The sequence below is a fragment of the Ctenocephalides felis genome, unplaced genomic scaffold (assembly GCF_003426905.1).
Source record: "Ctenocephalides felis isolate EL2017-DRISC unplaced genomic scaffold, ASM342690v1 CF-g0.4_SCAFFOLD_01170, whole genome shotgun sequence".
NCBI classification, from domain to species: Eukaryota; Metazoa; Arthropoda; class Insecta; order Siphonaptera; family Pulicidae; genus Ctenocephalides; species Ctenocephalides felis.
Window position 1 is genome coordinate 54,243,192 of NW_020537324.1, and position 19,416 is coordinate 54,262,607.

The 19,416-nt window shown below is 27.8% G+C and overlaps 1 protein-coding gene and 1 long non-coding RNA gene across 2 annotated transcripts; one reads left to right on the top strand and one right to left on the bottom strand.

Moving 5' to 3' along the window:
• Nucleotides 1–708: 708 nt before the first annotated feature.
• Nucleotides 709–1,594, top strand: LOC113368127. Its single transcript, XR_003366346.1, has 4 exons — nt 709–911; nt 1,053–1,265; nt 1,358–1,401; nt 1,467–1,594. It is a non-coding gene; the product is annotated as an uncharacterized LOC113368127 (long non-coding RNA).
• A 5,690-nt stretch (nt 1,595–7,284) lies between these two features.
• On the bottom strand, nt 7,285–17,738 carry LOC113367397 (condensin-2 complex subunit D3-like). The gene is made up of 15 exons (XM_026609007.1): nt 17,129–17,738; nt 16,553–16,827; nt 15,514–15,882; nt 13,428–13,622; nt 12,465–12,644; nt 12,227–12,390; nt 11,996–12,155; nt 11,227–11,436; nt 10,951–11,137; nt 10,677–10,857; nt 9,344–9,629; nt 8,744–8,891; nt 8,136–8,329; nt 7,505–7,657; nt 7,285–7,431 (listed from the first exon to the last, which is right to left on the bottom strand). Exons 1-15 carry the CDS (start codon nt 17,706–17,708, stop codon nt 7,384–7,386), a joined length of 3,330 nt encoding a protein of 1,109 aa, XP_026464792.1. The 5' UTR covers nt 17,709–17,738; the 3' UTR covers nt 7,285–7,383.
• Between the last annotated feature and the right edge of the window lie 1,678 nt (nt 17,739–19,416).

Here is a 19,416-nt window from a genome sequence, read left to right on the forward strand (position 1 = left end):
ACATAATTTTACTTCAATAATAAATACAAGTTTTACATTTCATTTTAACATATTCTAATACTGCTAAACATTAACATCGAATGAAATAGAGTGGGCAAGAGTAAGAAAGATCGGCGCTATGTCACACGTTAACTTTATAGATGCCGGCGTACAGCAGATTGTGAACAATATACATTTATGATTGCTCATATAATACGAATAGGCAACAAACATTTGTCAAATATTATTTCGAACAATTTTTTTATGTGGACAGAAATACTGATATTAGTTCAAATAGATCTAATATTGAAGTTCTACGTAAAAAAATTAATAGTACATAATTTTTTATTCGACGACCATAAAAATTTATATATATATAATATATATATATATATATATATAAGTATATATTGAATGCAGAGAAAGAGATCATCATCGCGCCGTTGCATATGATATTATATAAACCATTGATTGATAATATGGAATACGATCGAGGCACCAATACATGTATGTAAGAACTTCATCTTCTATCAAAGAGGACCATTGTTAGTTTTTTAGTTCATTACTGAATGCCAAGCTAAGCGGTCGTTATGTGTTTAATAGGAAGTGCGAAAATTACGAAATATTATTACGATATATTTTTATTTGTTTTAAAAGAACGTCGTGTAATTATCGTTTAATAATCAGTGGAAAAGTAGTGCATTGTGTGTGTTTTATTTCTCAATGATACAAGTGAAAATAGAGTATCGATGTAGTGCCGGTGGATTGGTTGATATATAATGAAGGATAAGATAAATTCGAATGCCCATTTTTAAATAATTATGAGCTATCGGGAGAAAATTTACTTCTTCTTCAAGATTTGGTGAAGCGTCGGGCGGCACCAGCATCGGATAATTGGAGTCTTCATGAGGTGGATGTACGAGATTACGCGAGTAAGTATTATTGATCAACTACGTATTGTGTATTTTGTTATATACACACAAACACACACACACACACACACACACACATATATATATATATATATATATATATATATATAAACATATCTTTGATTTGAGTTGTAATTTCAGATACATATTAAATTGCCTTGGAAAAGTTAAAAATATTGCAACAAAAGGAATATGCGTTTTCTACGGACAATGAAGAAACCATAAACAGAAGGCAAGATGTTCTGAAAAAACAATACCGCTTGAATAAAGGGCGTTTTGTAAATCAGAATAACGTCGATCAGCAGTTGTCGGAATGTAACATAAATTTAGGCAATAAGTCGCGCAATGCTTCAAGTAAGTGTATTCTTGTTAACAATTTATCGTGTATTTTTCTTTTTATTATTATCGAATAATTTAATTTTAATTTTTAGTTTTTTTTTTTTTAGTGTTTAATGTCTTAAAGACAGTGAACTTGTGAAGTGTTTATATGGTAGGTATTATTCACACAGTACACATAGATGATTTTATTATTTATGGCTATACATTTTGTTACAGGTATAATGACAACTGAATCAATTAAAAATCCGCAGTTGAGCCCTATTAAAGAGCAAGCATTTAACCAAGCCCTCGGGAAGGTTATAAATTATTCCCGTGATTGGGAGAATGGGAGAGATCATAGGCGGCGGACCAATAAAACCTAATTAACATTTGTTATTTATTGTTATTATATATAAAAAATTGTTATCAAAAGAATTAATAAAAAAAATTTAGCATATGCATTTTTTTATGGGCCATGCCAATTTTATTTTCAGGGCCACGTCAAATATATTTTTCAGGGCCATATCAAATATATTTTTCAGGACCATATCACATATTATTTTCAGGGCCGCATCAAATATATTTCAGGGCCATATCAAATATATTTTCAGGACCATATCACATATTATTTTCAGGGCCGCATCAAATATATTTTTCAGGGCCATATCAAATATATTTTTCAGGGCATATCACATATTATTTTCAGGGCCATATGCTTATTTTAAGTTAAGGGCCAAGTTCGATATTTTTATAGGGGCCATTTCATATTTTCGATTAGGGCCCGGAACAGTTTGCCCAACACAGACCTTATCCGGCAAGGCGTTACATATCGCATAGGGGCCAAGTACGGTTGCCGCACTGGGACCCTACTTAATTTAGGGCAGCCCTGATCCGCGCCATACTTCAATTTCCAGTCGGGAACTTAATAGCTGTGATAAATTTTAAGAGATAAATCCATTTGAGTATTACTCATCATTACTTCTTTACAATACCGTACACGAATCCGGACAAATTTAATAAAAATAAAGTAAACGTTCTACAAAAATTAAGACGCCGTTCAAATCGTGTTAGAGATTAGTTTCTTTATAATATAGAACCATTTATACAAGTCTCACATATTTCTTTTATAGGAAAACGTATAACTAAATCATTTTTTTCCTTTCGTGTTCGAACAACAATCATAACTCATGGGTCCAATCATAATGACATGAACTTATCGCTGTTTTGATGATATTTCTACATCATCACAAAGATTGGGAAATAAACTAGATATTAAAATTTTTCTAATACATAGATTTTTTATAAGATGCAGCAATGTATATACATCTATATTTTCAAGTGAAAACCTTGATATCAGGCTGTCCGAACTGGCCAACGAACCTGGCAGGAATCCTCTGGTTGCAAGGCCAAAACTCTAACCAGTATAAGCCCTAACTATATCATCATAACAAAACGTAGTTACGATATTTGAAACTTTTTTTTATTAACTCTTAATATTGTTGAACAATACAAATTTTACTTTCTTGATCATAACAAAACTTTAGATCTTTAATTTTGGAACATAATAAATATATATAAAAAAATATTGCAATAAATGACTTATTTACTTTGTAGTAAAAAAAATATTTTATTGCATACGTTTCATTTTTCCAAATATGATATTGCAAAGCAATGTGTATTCTAGATAATGGTCTATAAATTTGCGTTCATTTTAGATTTAGAATTTTAATATATGAACAGGAATTAATATGTTTCCGTTAAATAAGTAAAGTAATCTGATAATATCTAATTACAATAGATTGAAATTAATAGACATCAGCATAAAAATATTAACGCCGGTTCAGATATAAATATTGAATACATATTATGCTTATAGGAGAATTAACTAACACTATATCTCAAATGTATGCAAATAATGATAAGACTACGTAATTGAACCTATTACAAAAGTATGATAAAAAAATTCAAATCACCTTGTTTAATATTTTAAATTTATCTAGTAACTAGTATTTTAAAATAGTGCTATTTATAATTTAATGATAAAGTGCCTAACAAAGTAACGAAAAAGAAATAAAATGTATTTACAATTATGTAAGCAAAGACTTTTAAACCGTATCAATAAATTAAAATACTGAAAAGTATCGATCAAATTATACATAAAACATTTTGAAATAAAAGTAATTCGTACCATTACGCAGTCAAATATTCCCACCTTTTTATATTTTTGTATGCCTTCTCAAATTTGACATTATCTAGTACCGGAGGCAAGAGATATATTTGACAATCTTATTTTAGTCAAAAGATATATAAGATAATCGCTTACTTTAGGTCTATAATTTCAAATCTAATATGATTGACAATCGAAAATATGTCCAACAAGATTCCGAACCCGGACACGGTTCAGGAGACGGCATCAAAATCTTAAGAACCGAACACGGTCCATAATCGTGAACAGTATTTTAACGCCTATATTTAAAGCTTATTGAGACTGCAATTTGCGTAAAAAATTAAAGAAGCAGGATTCATAGAATTCCTATAATAATCATTATCATTTGCCACAAAAATAAAATAGCACCCCTGTAATCTATCTATTGCGTTATGAAAACTTTTCAGTTTCAAAGGAGTAAACAAGATGAAGTTGTTAGAAAAAATTATGCAAGAATGTTACCCTTGTCTATATATTATATTAGCTTCCCGTGGGGTAAGTTATAGTCATCGCAAAAAAATCGAAAATATTTTTTTTTGCATATATATATATATATATATATATATATATATATATATGTTTCAAAGCTTCCCGTGGGGTAAGTTATAGTCATCGCAAAAAAACTAAAATAATTTTTTTGCATATATATATATATATATATATATATATATATATATATATTATATATATATATATGCATATATATATAAATATAATATATATAAATATACATATATATATATATATATATATATATAATATATATATATATATGTTTCAAAGCCTTCTGAACATTTTGGCATAGCTTAGAAAAAATTGATGTATATGTCTGTGTGTGCGGATACACATATTCGTCCACGATTTCGGAAACACAGATCAATCGATTTGAATAATTCAAAAAAATATTCGATTCTCATTGATGTGCAGACGTTCTGAGTAGTTTTTGGCTTCAGCCGTTTTAAAGATACGGGGCAAAAAGTGCCATAAATGGTTATTCAGTTATCGAGATAACGGAGCGTCCGATTTGAGTGATTCAAAATTCAAAATTTATATATTATTTTCAAAATTTTCAATTCGAGAAATAGATTGTATCAATGGATATGTCAGCAAATAAATATAGAGAAAGGGCCGATCGATCTATACCAAAACGTTCAGTATTAGCAGAAAAACAAAATGTTGAACTAAAGGAACTACCGCTTGCTAATAAATCTTTGATCGTAGTGTACAGTAACTTACTTTAAATTTAATTATTTCCTTATACAAAACGAGCAACTCAAATCTTTTACTACTGTACTCACCATTGTCCAACATGTCTATATCACTAATCACAATTGCAGTTCTTAAATCACTTTATTTTGGTTTGGACTACACTCCGACACTTTGGCACATATTTTCAACACTCCAATATAATCTTGGTTCGTATTTACAGCTTTGGGCTTCCAACCAGAAGGTTCCAGATTCGACGCCCATATGTAACGCACATGAAAGTATAAATTAAAATTGTTTCCAAGTGAAAGTAGCGCTTCATCAAGATTGCTGCATTAAATTAAAAATCATCAGGATTAGAGAAGTTCTAAGATATACCAACTGTTGGCTTTGTCTAATTTACAAAATTTGCTTGAAATGACGTACTGCAATATCTACTAATCAAACAATGAACTTTTCAAACAATTACATTTTTTATGTAAAAGATATTCAGCATTTAAGAGAACATTTTGACATTGCAATAGCATTTCGAACATTGTAATAACAAATGTTTGAATATATGTAGCTTTTTTTAAAATAAACCAGAATAGTTTAGAACAAAGCTTTGTTAAGTATATATGATAAAAATGTTGCTTATAAAACGAAATAAAAATTTAAATAAATAAGGTACACATTGAATAATTAATTAAATGACAAAAATATTTTTTTATGAAATAGCCAAATTATTAGTAAAGATTATGTAATATTAATGTAAAAAAATTGCATTTTTTCAAATTAAAATTATTAACTATTACTATTATTATTATCATATTCCCCGTATTACATTAAATAGATTTTTATAACTATTGTAACTAACTGACTTATAGGTGAATATATAATAACAAATTCCAAATATCGTAAATAAATTTGTATTTGTTTAAGCCAAAGAACATATTTTATAAGTACATATATATTATATATAAAGATATCTGTATAAATTAACAATAATTATTTAACTTTGGTCAATAAAATAAAATAGTTATCTCAAAATTAATACTAAGTTTACAAATATCTTAATAACTTAATTAATAGTATTAAAACCCTGTAAAATAAAACTATCAAATTCGGATCTAAAATTAATAATTTTGTGTTATTTAATGCATTTGATTGTTAATTTTTAACAAGTTTATACATATATACATATCTAATATATATATTTATATATATATATATATATATATATATATATATATATTAGAGCAGGTCGATTCGTATAGGTCAAAAAAGTCGCTTAGACACACATGATTTTCAGATACTAGGGATCAAAATAAGATACTTTGTTGCAGAAACTATACCTCTAAAATGAATTCTGATGTTCCGTGCAATGACCCAAAAATAAGGGTCGAAATTTGAAAAATTCCATTTTGACCCATTTAGTGCCCCAATCGCGTCCAAATGTATGACCGACCCCCACTAAATTTGGAATGCCAATTCACCCATGCCCGTGGTTCATCCCCTGGGGCCTCCCCTGAGCGGTTTTCCAACATTCAACCCTTATTTTTGGGGTCAAGGCACGGGACATCAGAATTAATTTCAGAGGTAAGGTTTCTTCAGCAAAGTATCTTAATTTGATCCCTAGTATCCGAAAATCATATGTGCCTAAGTGACCTTCAAATCGACCCGCCCTAGTATATACGCATATATATATACAGGGCCGGTCCTGGGGTCCTCAGCGCCCGCATGAAAGATTTGTTCTAGCGCCCCCCCCCCAATAATTTTAAATGTTTTAACAGTTTTTCATTAAAATTATATAAGCATTTACTTCAATTTTTTCAATTAATTTTTAATCATTTTGGATTTTTGTACACACACTTTAGCACACAAAAAATTATATATAATCTAAAAGCGTATAAAATTTAAAAGTACTTTGAACAGTAAGCAGAACAATAATTTACAAATTTTCAGAGTTATTATTTGGTTCATTGTTTCTTTTGACATCACATTGCAAACTAAATATGCTTTTTGTGACTCATAGTTAAGTTGGATTGTTTATTATAATCTACTAATTATTCTAGATTTTATGTTTAAAAAAATATATAAATAATATATTATAAATTTCATTTGCGAACCTCGTTTTGGCGCCCCCTAAGGCGTGCGCCCGCATTTTTTGCATGCATTGTATTCAAGGCAGGAGCGGCCCTGTATATATATATATATATATATATATATATATATATATATATGAGATTCAATCTTCAGGGCAAAACATCATTTAAAAACTTATAAAAACTTATAACATTTTTATTGTTTCCATATGTTTCGACACATTGTTTTGTGTCATCTTCAGTGGAATGTAATTGTAATATTTCTAATTAATTTCTAATAATAATTATTCACAATTGCACTACTAAAACAGTTCTTGTCACTTTAAATCGGAACAATTATATAAATTTTAAGGAATTAATTGTAGGAAAAATTTCTTATTGTAAAGAGTGCATGTTGCAACGTCGATGTCCGATGCGACAGACTGTCGAAACAAGTTTTTAATTGATGTATTGCCCTGAAGATTGAATCTCACAAATTTCAACATCAAAATTATTAAAATTTTTAACATATATATATATATATATATATATATATATATATATATGTGTGTGTGTGTATGTGTGTGAACACAGTATACATTATGTAAATTCAAAGATGTAAGTGTAATAGATGCTTTCTACTAATTATCACAGTATACTTGTATTTCGAATGATTGAATCACTTACCAAATACTGGTTTACCAACTTCAGGATTCAGTTTTTTAATCTGTTAAGAATAAAAACATAAAGCACATTAAACAAAAAAAAACAAGATAATTGTTTATAAATTGTAGGCATACCTCTTTCTTGAAATCGATAGAAAGTTCATCAATGTAATTCAAAAATATTTGCTTAAGAATTTCTCCTTTAGGTGTATCGAACCCAGTTCGTATTTTTGTTTTAAATTTTAATAAAGTTGGCGTCATCATTTCTATTAACGACAGCATCTTTTTCTGTATAAGTGAAATAAAAAGCATTGAAATTTAGTTTTAATATCTTAATGGTAATGTACTCCTCCTAATTTGAACAAGATCATATTTATTGTTTTTCATCATATTCTGATAATAATATTTTCAATATCTTGTGATAGCAGTAATTCAAGCAAACCAAAATTAAACTAATTATGTGCAGATAACAGTGCCAATGTATGTAATTAAGAGTATTTTGAAAATAATATAATCATGAGTAATTATGTTAGATTACATGTTCAGATATTTTACTGCACAAGTGCATTTCAATTTCATTTCAAATATTATAACGCGGTAAGGTATAATTAGTATTAGGTATAATTAATTGTAACAGTTATAATATATTAAGCAGTTAATACTGTCTGTAAAATCTTCTTCCCTTGTTAAATCTTTTCAAACAAAAATATGCAAACACACTTTATAAAATGAATAAATGAATGTTTTTATTTAAAACTATACTTACATCATCAACATGTGGTTCTTCTTCATCCGTTTCCATTCTCATTTCTTCTTCTTCGCAAGTGTTGTTTTTTTTAGCACCCACAATTAGAAACTCAGGTTTCATTTGTCTCAAAGACAAAATTGTCAGCGCATCACACACAATAGCTAATTCATCAGGGCCGTTGGAAGATTCATCAGTAGAAAGACTCCAAGGTTCTAACAAATATAATATGCATATTATAAGAAAATCATTTACATATAATAATAGGTAATTATACTTATTATTATAAAAAATTATCTAATCATTTTCAAAAGTAAGAGTTTTTATTATTATAAAATGTACAATGGTGTTCAAGGTGGATATTTAGAAAAATTTACAAATTGTGAAAGTCATTTAACTTTTAAATTGGTTGTAATATCCAAAATTTGAGTAAACACCGTTTATAAGAGTATTCAGCCCGGACAATGTGAGTATATAATATATTCATATTATATTCTCATTATATTATTCATATTGGTAGTCAGATTATCATAATAATTCATTACTTGCGATGAATGCTAAAATGTTAAAAATTTCAGTGTGTTGGTAAGGAACCAAATCATGTATGTAAAAAAACACATATTACCTACCTAAAATATTATTGTATAAAGCTTGTACAGTTTTATATCGAGATTGTTCCCTCATATTGAAGACCATATATCGATACAAATTATGTCGAGTAATTATCATTTCATCACCATTATAAGAAAAAGCCTTTCCTAGAGCTAAAGATGAAACCTAAATAGAATTTATAGAGAGTTATATATGTATATTATCACTAATCACTAATCTAAAGTATACTAATTTATTTAGGAAGTGACTTGATTTCAAATAAAATTGAATTTACATTTTGGTATGTAAAGCTCACATTTTATATTGTATAATTATGTACATAATAAAACAAAATAAAAAGTAAGTCCTTAAGAAAAAACAATGATATTTGATCAAGAAATATTAATATACAGTAATGGACAAATTAAATAAAATAATTGAATTTAATACTCACAGAGAAAAGAAAAGAAAATACTTATTATTATTATAGTTGATCCCAAATGAAGTACCACTATTAACACTTTAACAATTTAGTTTAATTAGACTAAATACAGTAACATAATTAAAAATCAAGTACATTTTTATTCAATTCTAATTTAGTTTTTAATCTTTATTTATTAGTACACAAAGAAATTTACCTTGTTATTGTGAAAGTATATCACGCTCAGCAGCATGTCATGTAAAAAATCTTTGTCTTGGCTGGCTGTTGCCTTTTGTGAAATAAAGTACTCCACCACACATTTTACATCTTTCTGTTCGTCCAATACCATTGAAAAGTAGCAAACCATTTGTTCTTCGTTGAGTTTAATGTAGCCATCAGCCATTAATTCAGTAATCAGACGAGCAGCAACTGCGCGCACACGATTCTCACAACGAAAACAGAGCAATAATACATCCAAATGTGGTTCCACTAGCCTTGTGTACCTGAACACAAATTTAATAGATAAATAAAAATATTTTTCATTTAATTAAATATATGTTCATACATACAGTATCTCATTCTGACAACAGACATAAATTGTTATTCATAATAGTTTATTCTTAAATCTATTTCACAATTTCTTTCAGATAAATAATAATCATAAAGTTGTGACTTAATACTTTTAAAATGTTTCATTTGATATTTTTCAAATATATATATATATATATATATATATATATATATATATATTTACTAGCATATTTTTTACACTGGAAAAAAATAATTTAAGTCAAAAAAGTTTCAAATGCAAAGATTGAACCCAAAAATGTGACTAATTTAAACATTTTCTTTATCCACAATAACGTCATAAATAATTATCTGTTCGATGTTGTCAAATATAGGTGATAAAAAGAGATGTTTTAAGTAGTATTGTTATCACTTTAATACCTAAATTATCAAAAGAATGAAAGCAAGCAAATAGAGCCTTCCTACAATTTATTATTCATATTTTTATTCAAACGTAATTTATGGGATTCAATTTTAGAGTTTTGCACCTTTACTTACATCAGTGTTTCAATTCAGAAAAAAGCAATTAAAATAGTTTTCCCTATCGTCCACTATATCTCAGCGACCTTTGTTCCATTAGTACAAGATCTTAACCATTCCTTTCATTTTTCTCCTAACTACCCTTTGTTTAAAAATAGATATTGCCAACTGTTCAATTCAAGTTCAAATTCCAAATCTAATTATTATAACAAAAGACATAAATTTGTTAATGGTCCCACATTAAAACTCACTTACTCACTTAATACATTAGATGGACTGGGTATCATAGATGAAAAAGTAGTGCATTATGCTATTCAACAAATTGCCATTCAAAACTTTCATAAATTATTTAATAACATTTTTAAAAATTTCTTCTTAAGACAATTGAGGAAACAGAACTATGTTTTTTAAACTGAACTTTAAATAAGGTGATTCAGTAAAAATTTTAATTAATTTAGTATAGAATCATTTAGTATATGAATAAATGAATAGTATGTACTTACATTGTGCAAAGATCTTTTAGTATTATGAAACAAAGAATTTTTTCATTAGTTTTAGGACTTCTAAACATAATTTTTATATAAATTGGAATAGCATTTGTAGCAGCAACTTCCTCTCGCAGGCAGAGACGTCCCAGTGTTAATAGCATTGTTCTGTACAAAGTAGGCTTCTGTCGAAAAAGCACTGTGAATTGTTTACAAAAAATATTACAACCCATTTATCAACTTTTTTTATATATCGCAATTCATATTAAAAAAAAAAAAAAAACATAATTACATATAACTGATTGTTCAATAGAACAAATCTTATGACACAATCTGATTGCTAATTGTCGAAAGGGCAACTTTCGTATTCCAGTTGAATTTTCTGCATATAATAAAAGTGATATTTCAAATTTATTTATATTGAAGGTAACTCCATCTTGTAGAGCACTCAAACCTTCTTTAATTGTATCACAAGCTATCTGCAACAAATATTGTTTGAGATTTTTAAAAAGAAAATGCCAATTTATATTTTAGCAATTAAATTAAATAAAATAAAATATCAACTTACTTCCACATAATGCTCCTTCCAATCAGCAGAATTCTGCAAATTAGTGATTGTATCAATAAAATTAACAACTAATTTAACAGGCACATTCCATGTGGTAATTTGAAGTATCAAGCTATCTGAAAGCGCATCTTTTCTATCTGAAGGCATGGAATGTTGAGAGCTTAATATTTCTAAAACAAAACGTAGTGCACACATCTGATGTTTCAGTTCCTACAAAAACACAAACTTCATATAAATATAATTTTATATATATATATATATATATATATATATATACACATATGCATATATTCGATAATTCATATCTGCAATAAATAACAGGTAACAAAAGTTGTGTAGTTGAAATATCTAGAGGTGTATGGGATTGTGACTTAAAGAAAATTGCAGGAACTTCCCAATTATCTTCGAAAAATCATTTTTAGTATTCCTATAGATTAATAGAAAACCCTATATAAAACAAATATTTTTATCAATAAAAATGATGATTAATCAAGTCACTTGTTCTAATAATAATTAATGTAATTAACATTGTACTATTTTTTTTTTTTTTTTCTTAATTCAACAATGAAATTCAAAAAATTGGTAGCATTTGGGATTAGCCAATCTATTCGAATTTTATATACATAGTATCTGAATATATACACACACGGTACATCACAAAAATGCCATGAAATGCAAAAATATAAAAAAATATATTGTCTGACAATTTAACTTGACCATAAAGCACATTAAATAAATATGATATATAATATAAAGTATATTTACATACCCTATCATGTTTTGACAAATTAATATAATGTTCATAGTATTCTACCGCAAATGTGATATCTTTCAGCGCCATTGTTTTTGCCACGCAGGACAAAAAAAGCAATGCATATAAATTGTATTTAGTATGTATATAAGTTTGAATCATAGTTATCACATTTGAACTGCAAAAAATCAAATAATTAGTATTATAGTACTTTTATACTGCGCAAAACCTTAGTTAAATAACACCTACCCCAGTAATTTCTTAGAATTCCAATATTTCATGGAGTTCTCCAGATATGGTCTCCAATGCTTCTCTTGAATATGTTGTAAAATATTCCAGGGTATTACATAATTTGTTTTAATATCAATATTTTCAAAAGGCACTAAGTTTTCCAGAAATAATTTTGAAAGATCCTATATTTAATATTACATATAGAATATAAAAGAAAACAAAAACAAATGATAATTAATATTCCCTATTAACTTACCAAATATATCTTACTGTCAAGCTCGCTGACTGTATTTGATGCTTCTGGTAAAACATTTTCCAACCAAATATATATTAAAGCATGTTCTTCTATCATATATTTTGAAACATATTCTGTCAAAATACTTAAAGCCTGACTTCGAATAGATATTGCAAAATCACGTACCATGGCTACTAGTTGCTGCATATAAAAAAATACACATCAATTAGTTTCAAATAGATTTTAAATAGAATATATTTACACTTAAATATCAGATATCAAATACAAACGGAAATCACAGTAATTTGGCACAAAAATTTCAAATATCTTATGCCATACAAATCAATATTGTTGGTTTATTTATATTTACAGAATTATAAATTAATACACATGTAAATGCAGATTGAAATAGTGAGCATTACAACAGCATTTATTTATTTATTCATAAACAATAATAATAATTATTATTTCAGGCTCCATCAAGCAAAATTAGTGTTCACTGGAAACTAAAGTGCAATTCTCTTAAACGCGAAAAGCCCTTCAAACTTTCAACAATTTAATATAGCAAAGCATTAGGATGATAGAAGGTATTTTGAACATCAAACCATCTGGACCTTGCACAAACACATTTTCTCTACTTTGGTTTAAGTCTCAAGTTGGTATCAAAGCCCTTATTTAAATTTGAGAGACAAGATCGATAACCACATCACTACCTAGCTTTAAATTGAGATAAACATAAAGGTTAAATAATGTACCTCTCAAATTATTGTACACTAATAACATATTTAAAAATATTATAGCAAATTATTAATAAAAGAAAGTTGGTAGTTATATAAAAATCAGTTTTAGCAATCTTACAAAGATTGTTTGCTTATATAATGACATTAACTTTAAAATAAAATATTTATATATGTTTGTAAAAGTACAAGAAAAAAAAATTTTCATTAAACAAACTAAAATAAATAAAAAATAAGATATGCTTACATTTTTCAATGAAGAATTCAACCAGTGTTTTGGCTTATGATTTGCGATACACTCTAATACTTGCAACGCAGCTTTTCGCAGTGATATTTTTTCTTCGCGCAAATAATGTAGTAGAAGTTTGTTTATACTATCAGCTGTTGGCAGTTCAGCAACATCGATAGAAGTAAATACAGCTGCCTCTGGATCAAATATTTTCTGAAATAATATACAATAAATTTATAAACATTCCTATAATTATAACTATTATATACAGTCTAATATTAATCTTCAATACTCTTGAATAAATCCCAATTCTTTCAAAATTGTAAACATTTGGTTCATAACCTAATTATTGCGAAACCAAAATTATACTGGTAAAATTGTAATTAATAAAATAAAACTTTAGAAAAGTTTATATATATATATATATCTATATATATAAAAGAGGAACGCCTTATGTGCTACCACTTATAACTCACGAACGGCTGGACCGATTTAGATGAAAATTGGCAGGGAGGTAGTTTAGAGCCAGGAGAAGGACATAGTATACTTTTTATCCCTTTATTTCATTCTAATTCAAAATTAATTATTTTTAAACTATCCATATATATATATTGTATTAGCGCAGTAAACGGAGCGTTTTAGGTCTGAATTTTTTTACTGTGCTCGGAATTGTATAAAATTTTGGAATTAGGTTCATCTTACCCTCAAGTTCAAAAGTGAAAACAATTCGGGTTGCGCCATCACCCCCCGGGGGGATGACACCCCTTCTCAATTGTGCAATTACATTTTTTCAAAATAACGTCGAAAATCGATAGAAGAACTAATTATAAGAAAAAAATGTCTTCTATAGTTTTAAAAAAAAACTAATACTTTTCAAGTTACTGGCCACTAAAGATTTATATATTTTTGGCGTTTTTCTTCGTTTTTTTGCAAATATCTCCTAAAATATACATTTTAACGGAAATCATGTAATGAACAAAATAATATCAATAAAATTCTTAATAAATCGGTGTTACATAAAGTGTTCTAGGAAAAATATTAAGCAAGATTTGAAAGAGCAAAGTCGTTTTTTATTTCATTCAAGATTTAATTGTTGTATTTAAAGCCATCTAGTGTCGAGGTTTTACATTTTATGCATTTGGGTGAAATTGGGTTTTATAGTGCTCAACATGAGCTTTAAAATGAGTGCTATTACAAGTTTTTTGCGTGTAAAATGAGTGAGCTATAATGCAAATAAGAAGCATAGACGAAGTTTTTTTCTTTTAAATCATATGCTTTAATGAGCGCCGTTTCCACCAGAATTAAAGTAATTCACATTCCTTCTAGAATTCACTTCATTATAGACATCTTGATAGATTCTAGCAGATTCACTACTTTAGTAAAAAACTATTTTCAGAAAACTCACGTTTTTATAAAAAAAATCTTTCCAATTTGCGCGGCCGCGCAGTCTTTAAACATTTATAACTCTGTCAATTTTTGTGTGATATATATATATATATATATATATATATATATATATATATATATATATCGTATGCAGTGGCGTCGGAACCGCGTGGGCTCAGCCCACCCATCAATTTCAAAAAATTATATGGGCTAATATCTCTAAAAAGAAAAACGAGACCACTGGCTGCCTATCTAAAAAAAAAAAAAAAGAGCCCAGCCATCAAAAATTTGGTTCCGACGCCACTGTATATATGTTTATAAGAAGTAGATAGTAGTCATTTCAACTATGAATTATTAAAAATTTCAATATAAAATATAAAAAATAATACAGACATATTGAGTTATGTGTTATATATGCATATATACTAAAAACAAAATATTTTTTTTTAAGTTAAAATGGACATTTAAAGCATGCTATAACAATATAGCAGTAACTCAGCAATTGCATTATATAAGGAAACATATGTATATTACAAATTATAATTATATTACAAATGTTTCTACACACAAAATATAAAAATGAAACAATTTCAAAAAAGAAATAAGTCATTAAATTATAATTGACTATCATAAAACTTATATTCATAATTGTTAAGATCATTCTATTCAATTTCTATGAAAATAAATATTTAGTTCCTATATTTATTATTTTACTTACAGTCAATAAATCACTCATATGTGGTATATTGAATGCCTCTGCCAGATTCTGAAGTGCTTTTGTAACAACTTCATCACTAGTATCATAACAGCGATTGAGTATAATCATGAGAACTTTTTTATGTGATTGTGCAGTTGTTGTAATTCGATTTGCTTCATATGCATATGAATCTGCCATAGATGTTGAACAAGAAACTTCAGTAGGCAGCAATTGCAATATATATTGTTGAGCAAAAACACGATGTTGTTTTTTTGTGCTGCTTGTAAATATCGTGAACCAGTTCATGTAATCTTCAAAATGATTAAAAGAAAGTGCTTTTACAAACTGTACTATAACCATAATTCTTTTACGGCGTATCTCAATTAAACCCTGTTATCAAATAACCATTTTTTGTTAATAAATATAATTTATATATATATAGATATATATACGAGGTCTGTTCAAAAAGTACCCGGAATTACTAATAATTAAATTTCGCGGGTCTGGAGTGTCTGATTGTCAAAATTTTTTTTTTATTGTGTTGGTATACATGCCCCTAAAGTATGATGAAATTTTCAGCTATATTCACTGTTTACTTTGTCTGTGGTAGTCGCTAAGGTTCGACGTGTTTTTCTGAGCTCGGCGATTTTTACAATGGAAGAATTGAAAAGTCAAAGAATTTGTATTAAATTTTGCGTAAAAAATGAAATAAAGTGTTGCAAAGTGCAAAAATTCACCAGATATGGCTCCGTGTGACTTTTTCCTATTCCCAAAGTTGAAGAGACCCATGAAAGGGCGGCGGTTTTCCTCGATTGAAGAAAATCGCTGAGAGTGCTCAAGGACATATCAAAAAGTGAATATCAAGGTTGCTTCGAAAATTGGAAAAAACGCTGGCATTATATCTGGGGGGGACTACTTTGAAGGGGACCACATTAATGTAGACGAATAAATAAATATTTTTTTGAAAAAACGAAAATTCCGGGTACTTTTTGAACAGACCTCATATATATATATATATATATATATATATATATATATATATATATATCACTAAACTTACTGGTTTTTCAGCACTTGTAATTGTCATACTCTTAACAAGCTGCAAAAATGTATCTGAAATACTATTTCCAAAATTCTCCATTAGCTTCTTGAAAAACTGAATAAGTTGTTTCAGATTCATAATTTGTTCATTAGCATTCAAATCCTTCATTTCACACATACTCAAAAAAGGTGTTGCATATTTTATTAAACTTAATAGTGTTTCTTCAGGTTTATTGAAGCAGAATAATCTGTATGCACAATCATAAATGTGAACCGCTAGATCTTGTAATGTAGCTGTTGAAAAACATATTTCTAAATATTTTTTTTAAATGGTAATTATAGGCCATAAAAATGCTCCTCCACATTAATATTATGTGTGATTGTTTACCTATAAACTTTGCACATATGCAAATATTTTCTGTATATCAAAAATATAAATGCATATTGCATACAACAATTTAACAATGTAACAAAAATTTTGGACATGTGCAATAAAATTAAATAATAATGGTATGCTATAATTTAAAGCAATCCATATAACATATCACTATATTTTAAACCTAGTAGATATTCAAGAAATGTGTCTAATTCTCACCATTTAATGCAACTACGGTTTTAATTAAACATCTCATTGTATGATCCAATGAGTAAGTATCTTTTGTATCAAAATTTTTTAGAGTCATCTCCCAATCCTGGAAATAATTTACAATTGATGTCTTATTCTTGAGCAAAGATCGGCCTATATCTCTTTGTGTGGAGTAGCAACAAGCTATTTCAATGCATTGTAAATAAAGATTTTGATGAAAAACATTCATCAGACGACTTAGAGGAAGATTTATCAATAATAAATATAAACTACATAATTCAAAAACTAATTCGGTTTTTTTCTCTTTTTTAGCATAATTCAATATGCAAAGAATAAAGCCCAAACATTTATGAACTTCAACGCCGTTATCTTCGATTAAGGGCCTCCAGGTGATTGAGGACAATTCAGGATTAGCAAAATATTCTCTTAAAGCATTGTTCGTATTTTTGATATTGCTTAAACAATCATTGTCTAGACGAAAGTCATATGAGATATCACAATCACTAAACTCATTCTCGACTACATAAGTTAGAAGATCGTTACTAATGTAGTGAAATGGTAGTTTTTGCAGAAAATTAACAAAATTCATTTTTATGATGTTATATTATTACATAGTCATTCTTTCTTAATCGAATTTATAAGTTAAAACTTTCTAATCAATTTAGCACATGATAGTATTTGTTTATATAAAACGCGCCAATAAATTTGACGTTTCTTCACGTCATAGAATAAAACAGTTCACGAGACATGCAGTTAGAAAATGGCGCAACCATAGATAAATAATCATCATGGGCGGCGCAACCATAAATAAATAAGCATTATGGATAAAAGGTGAGGTGAGTAAAAAATGGATAAAACAATTCATACTTCCCTTAGGTAAATAATCTCAAAAAAAACGAAAATGAATGTATGTGTGTGTGTGTGTGCGCGTGTGGTATGTGAGTGCGCGGATACAAATTTTCGTTGACGATTTCGCGAACACCTACACCCGATTTGGATAATTCAAAAAAACTTTCGATTCCTACTGATGAGTCATGCGATTAGTTTTTGTCAAAGACAGGTCTAGCTGTTTTGGAGACACGGGGCAAAAAGCGCCAAAAATGGTATTTCAGTTTTTGAGATAACGGAGCGTCCGATTTAAATAATTTAAAAATTATTTTACTTGCATTAACAAAATGAGCAACTGGTAAAATTTTTGTAAAGGCAGGTCTAACGTCTTTGGAGATCCAATAAAAAAATGTAAAGAAACAATGCATTTGACGGTCAAAAATGAGCATTAGACATATGTACATCATATTATCAGATATTTTAATAATAATTTAAGATTATAATAAGTACAAACTGCGTGTACATAAAATTTATATGGGTTATTTACGCGGGTTATTTATTTGATATTTCGACTCCAAATCAGCTATGCAGCGCGATTGCTTGAAAAAAAATGTTCAACATTTTCAAGAAAAATTAAAATACAAATCTAAAAATCTAATTTTTTCAAAGTTTTGTTTAATAATTTATTTTTCGGTACTGGAAGTTCCTGCAATGTGCCTTAAGGCGCGATGCCATACACCACTATATATAAAGCATAATTTTAATGTCTTCAATTTATAATTCAAGTATTATATATTCTACTTTGTACTTAAATTCTGTAAAATAAGTACATTTTTTATTTCAAAATCAATCAAGTTATTTTCTGACTCTTTACTGCTGTAAATTAAATCTGAATATAATTTTTTATTTCGAAGTCAATCAAGTTGTTTTCTGACCTTTTACTGCTGAAGTGTAAAAACTTTTTTCTCATTTTAATTTCATCTTTCTGTACTATAACAACAGAGAATACAAAACAAATGAAACATTTATTGCATGTATGAATATTTTCAAGTTACAAATTTTAGCTAAAATATCAGCTAAAATTTATAACTATTGAAAATAATCATACATGCAATACATGTTTAATTAGGGTTTTATAGAACTCTAGACAATATAATAGACTAAAACACCATCAACAAATTCTCAAATATGTTATAAATATCTCAAACAAATAACTGCAACATATGTAAGTCAATTGTATTTTCTTTCAATATATAAATCACATTAGACTACTCTTACATAAAGCAAATAAAAATGGTAATATAAAAAACTAAATGCATGAAAGCAAAAATAACAATGGTAAATTATACTTAAATTAAATGGTAAAATTATTTTCCTCGATTAAAGAACAGCAACACAATTCTGAAATCTACTTGCATTTAATATTAATGGATTAAATCACTTTTCAGCAGACTTAAGCTTCAAAGGAA

Coding starts and splice junctions, on each gene's coding strand:
- LOC113367397 (XM_026609007.1), bottom strand. CDS start 17,708: ATGAATTTTGTTAATTTTCTGCAAAAACTACCATTTCACTACATTAGT. Junction 10,858..10,950: donor TATTGAACAATCAGTTATAT/GTAATTATGTTT, acceptor AACAATTCACAG/TGCTTTTTCGACAGAAGCCT. Junction 8,892..9,343: donor TATACTTTCACAATAACAAG/GTAAATTTCTTT, acceptor AATTCTATTTAG/GTTTCATCTTTAGCTCTAGG.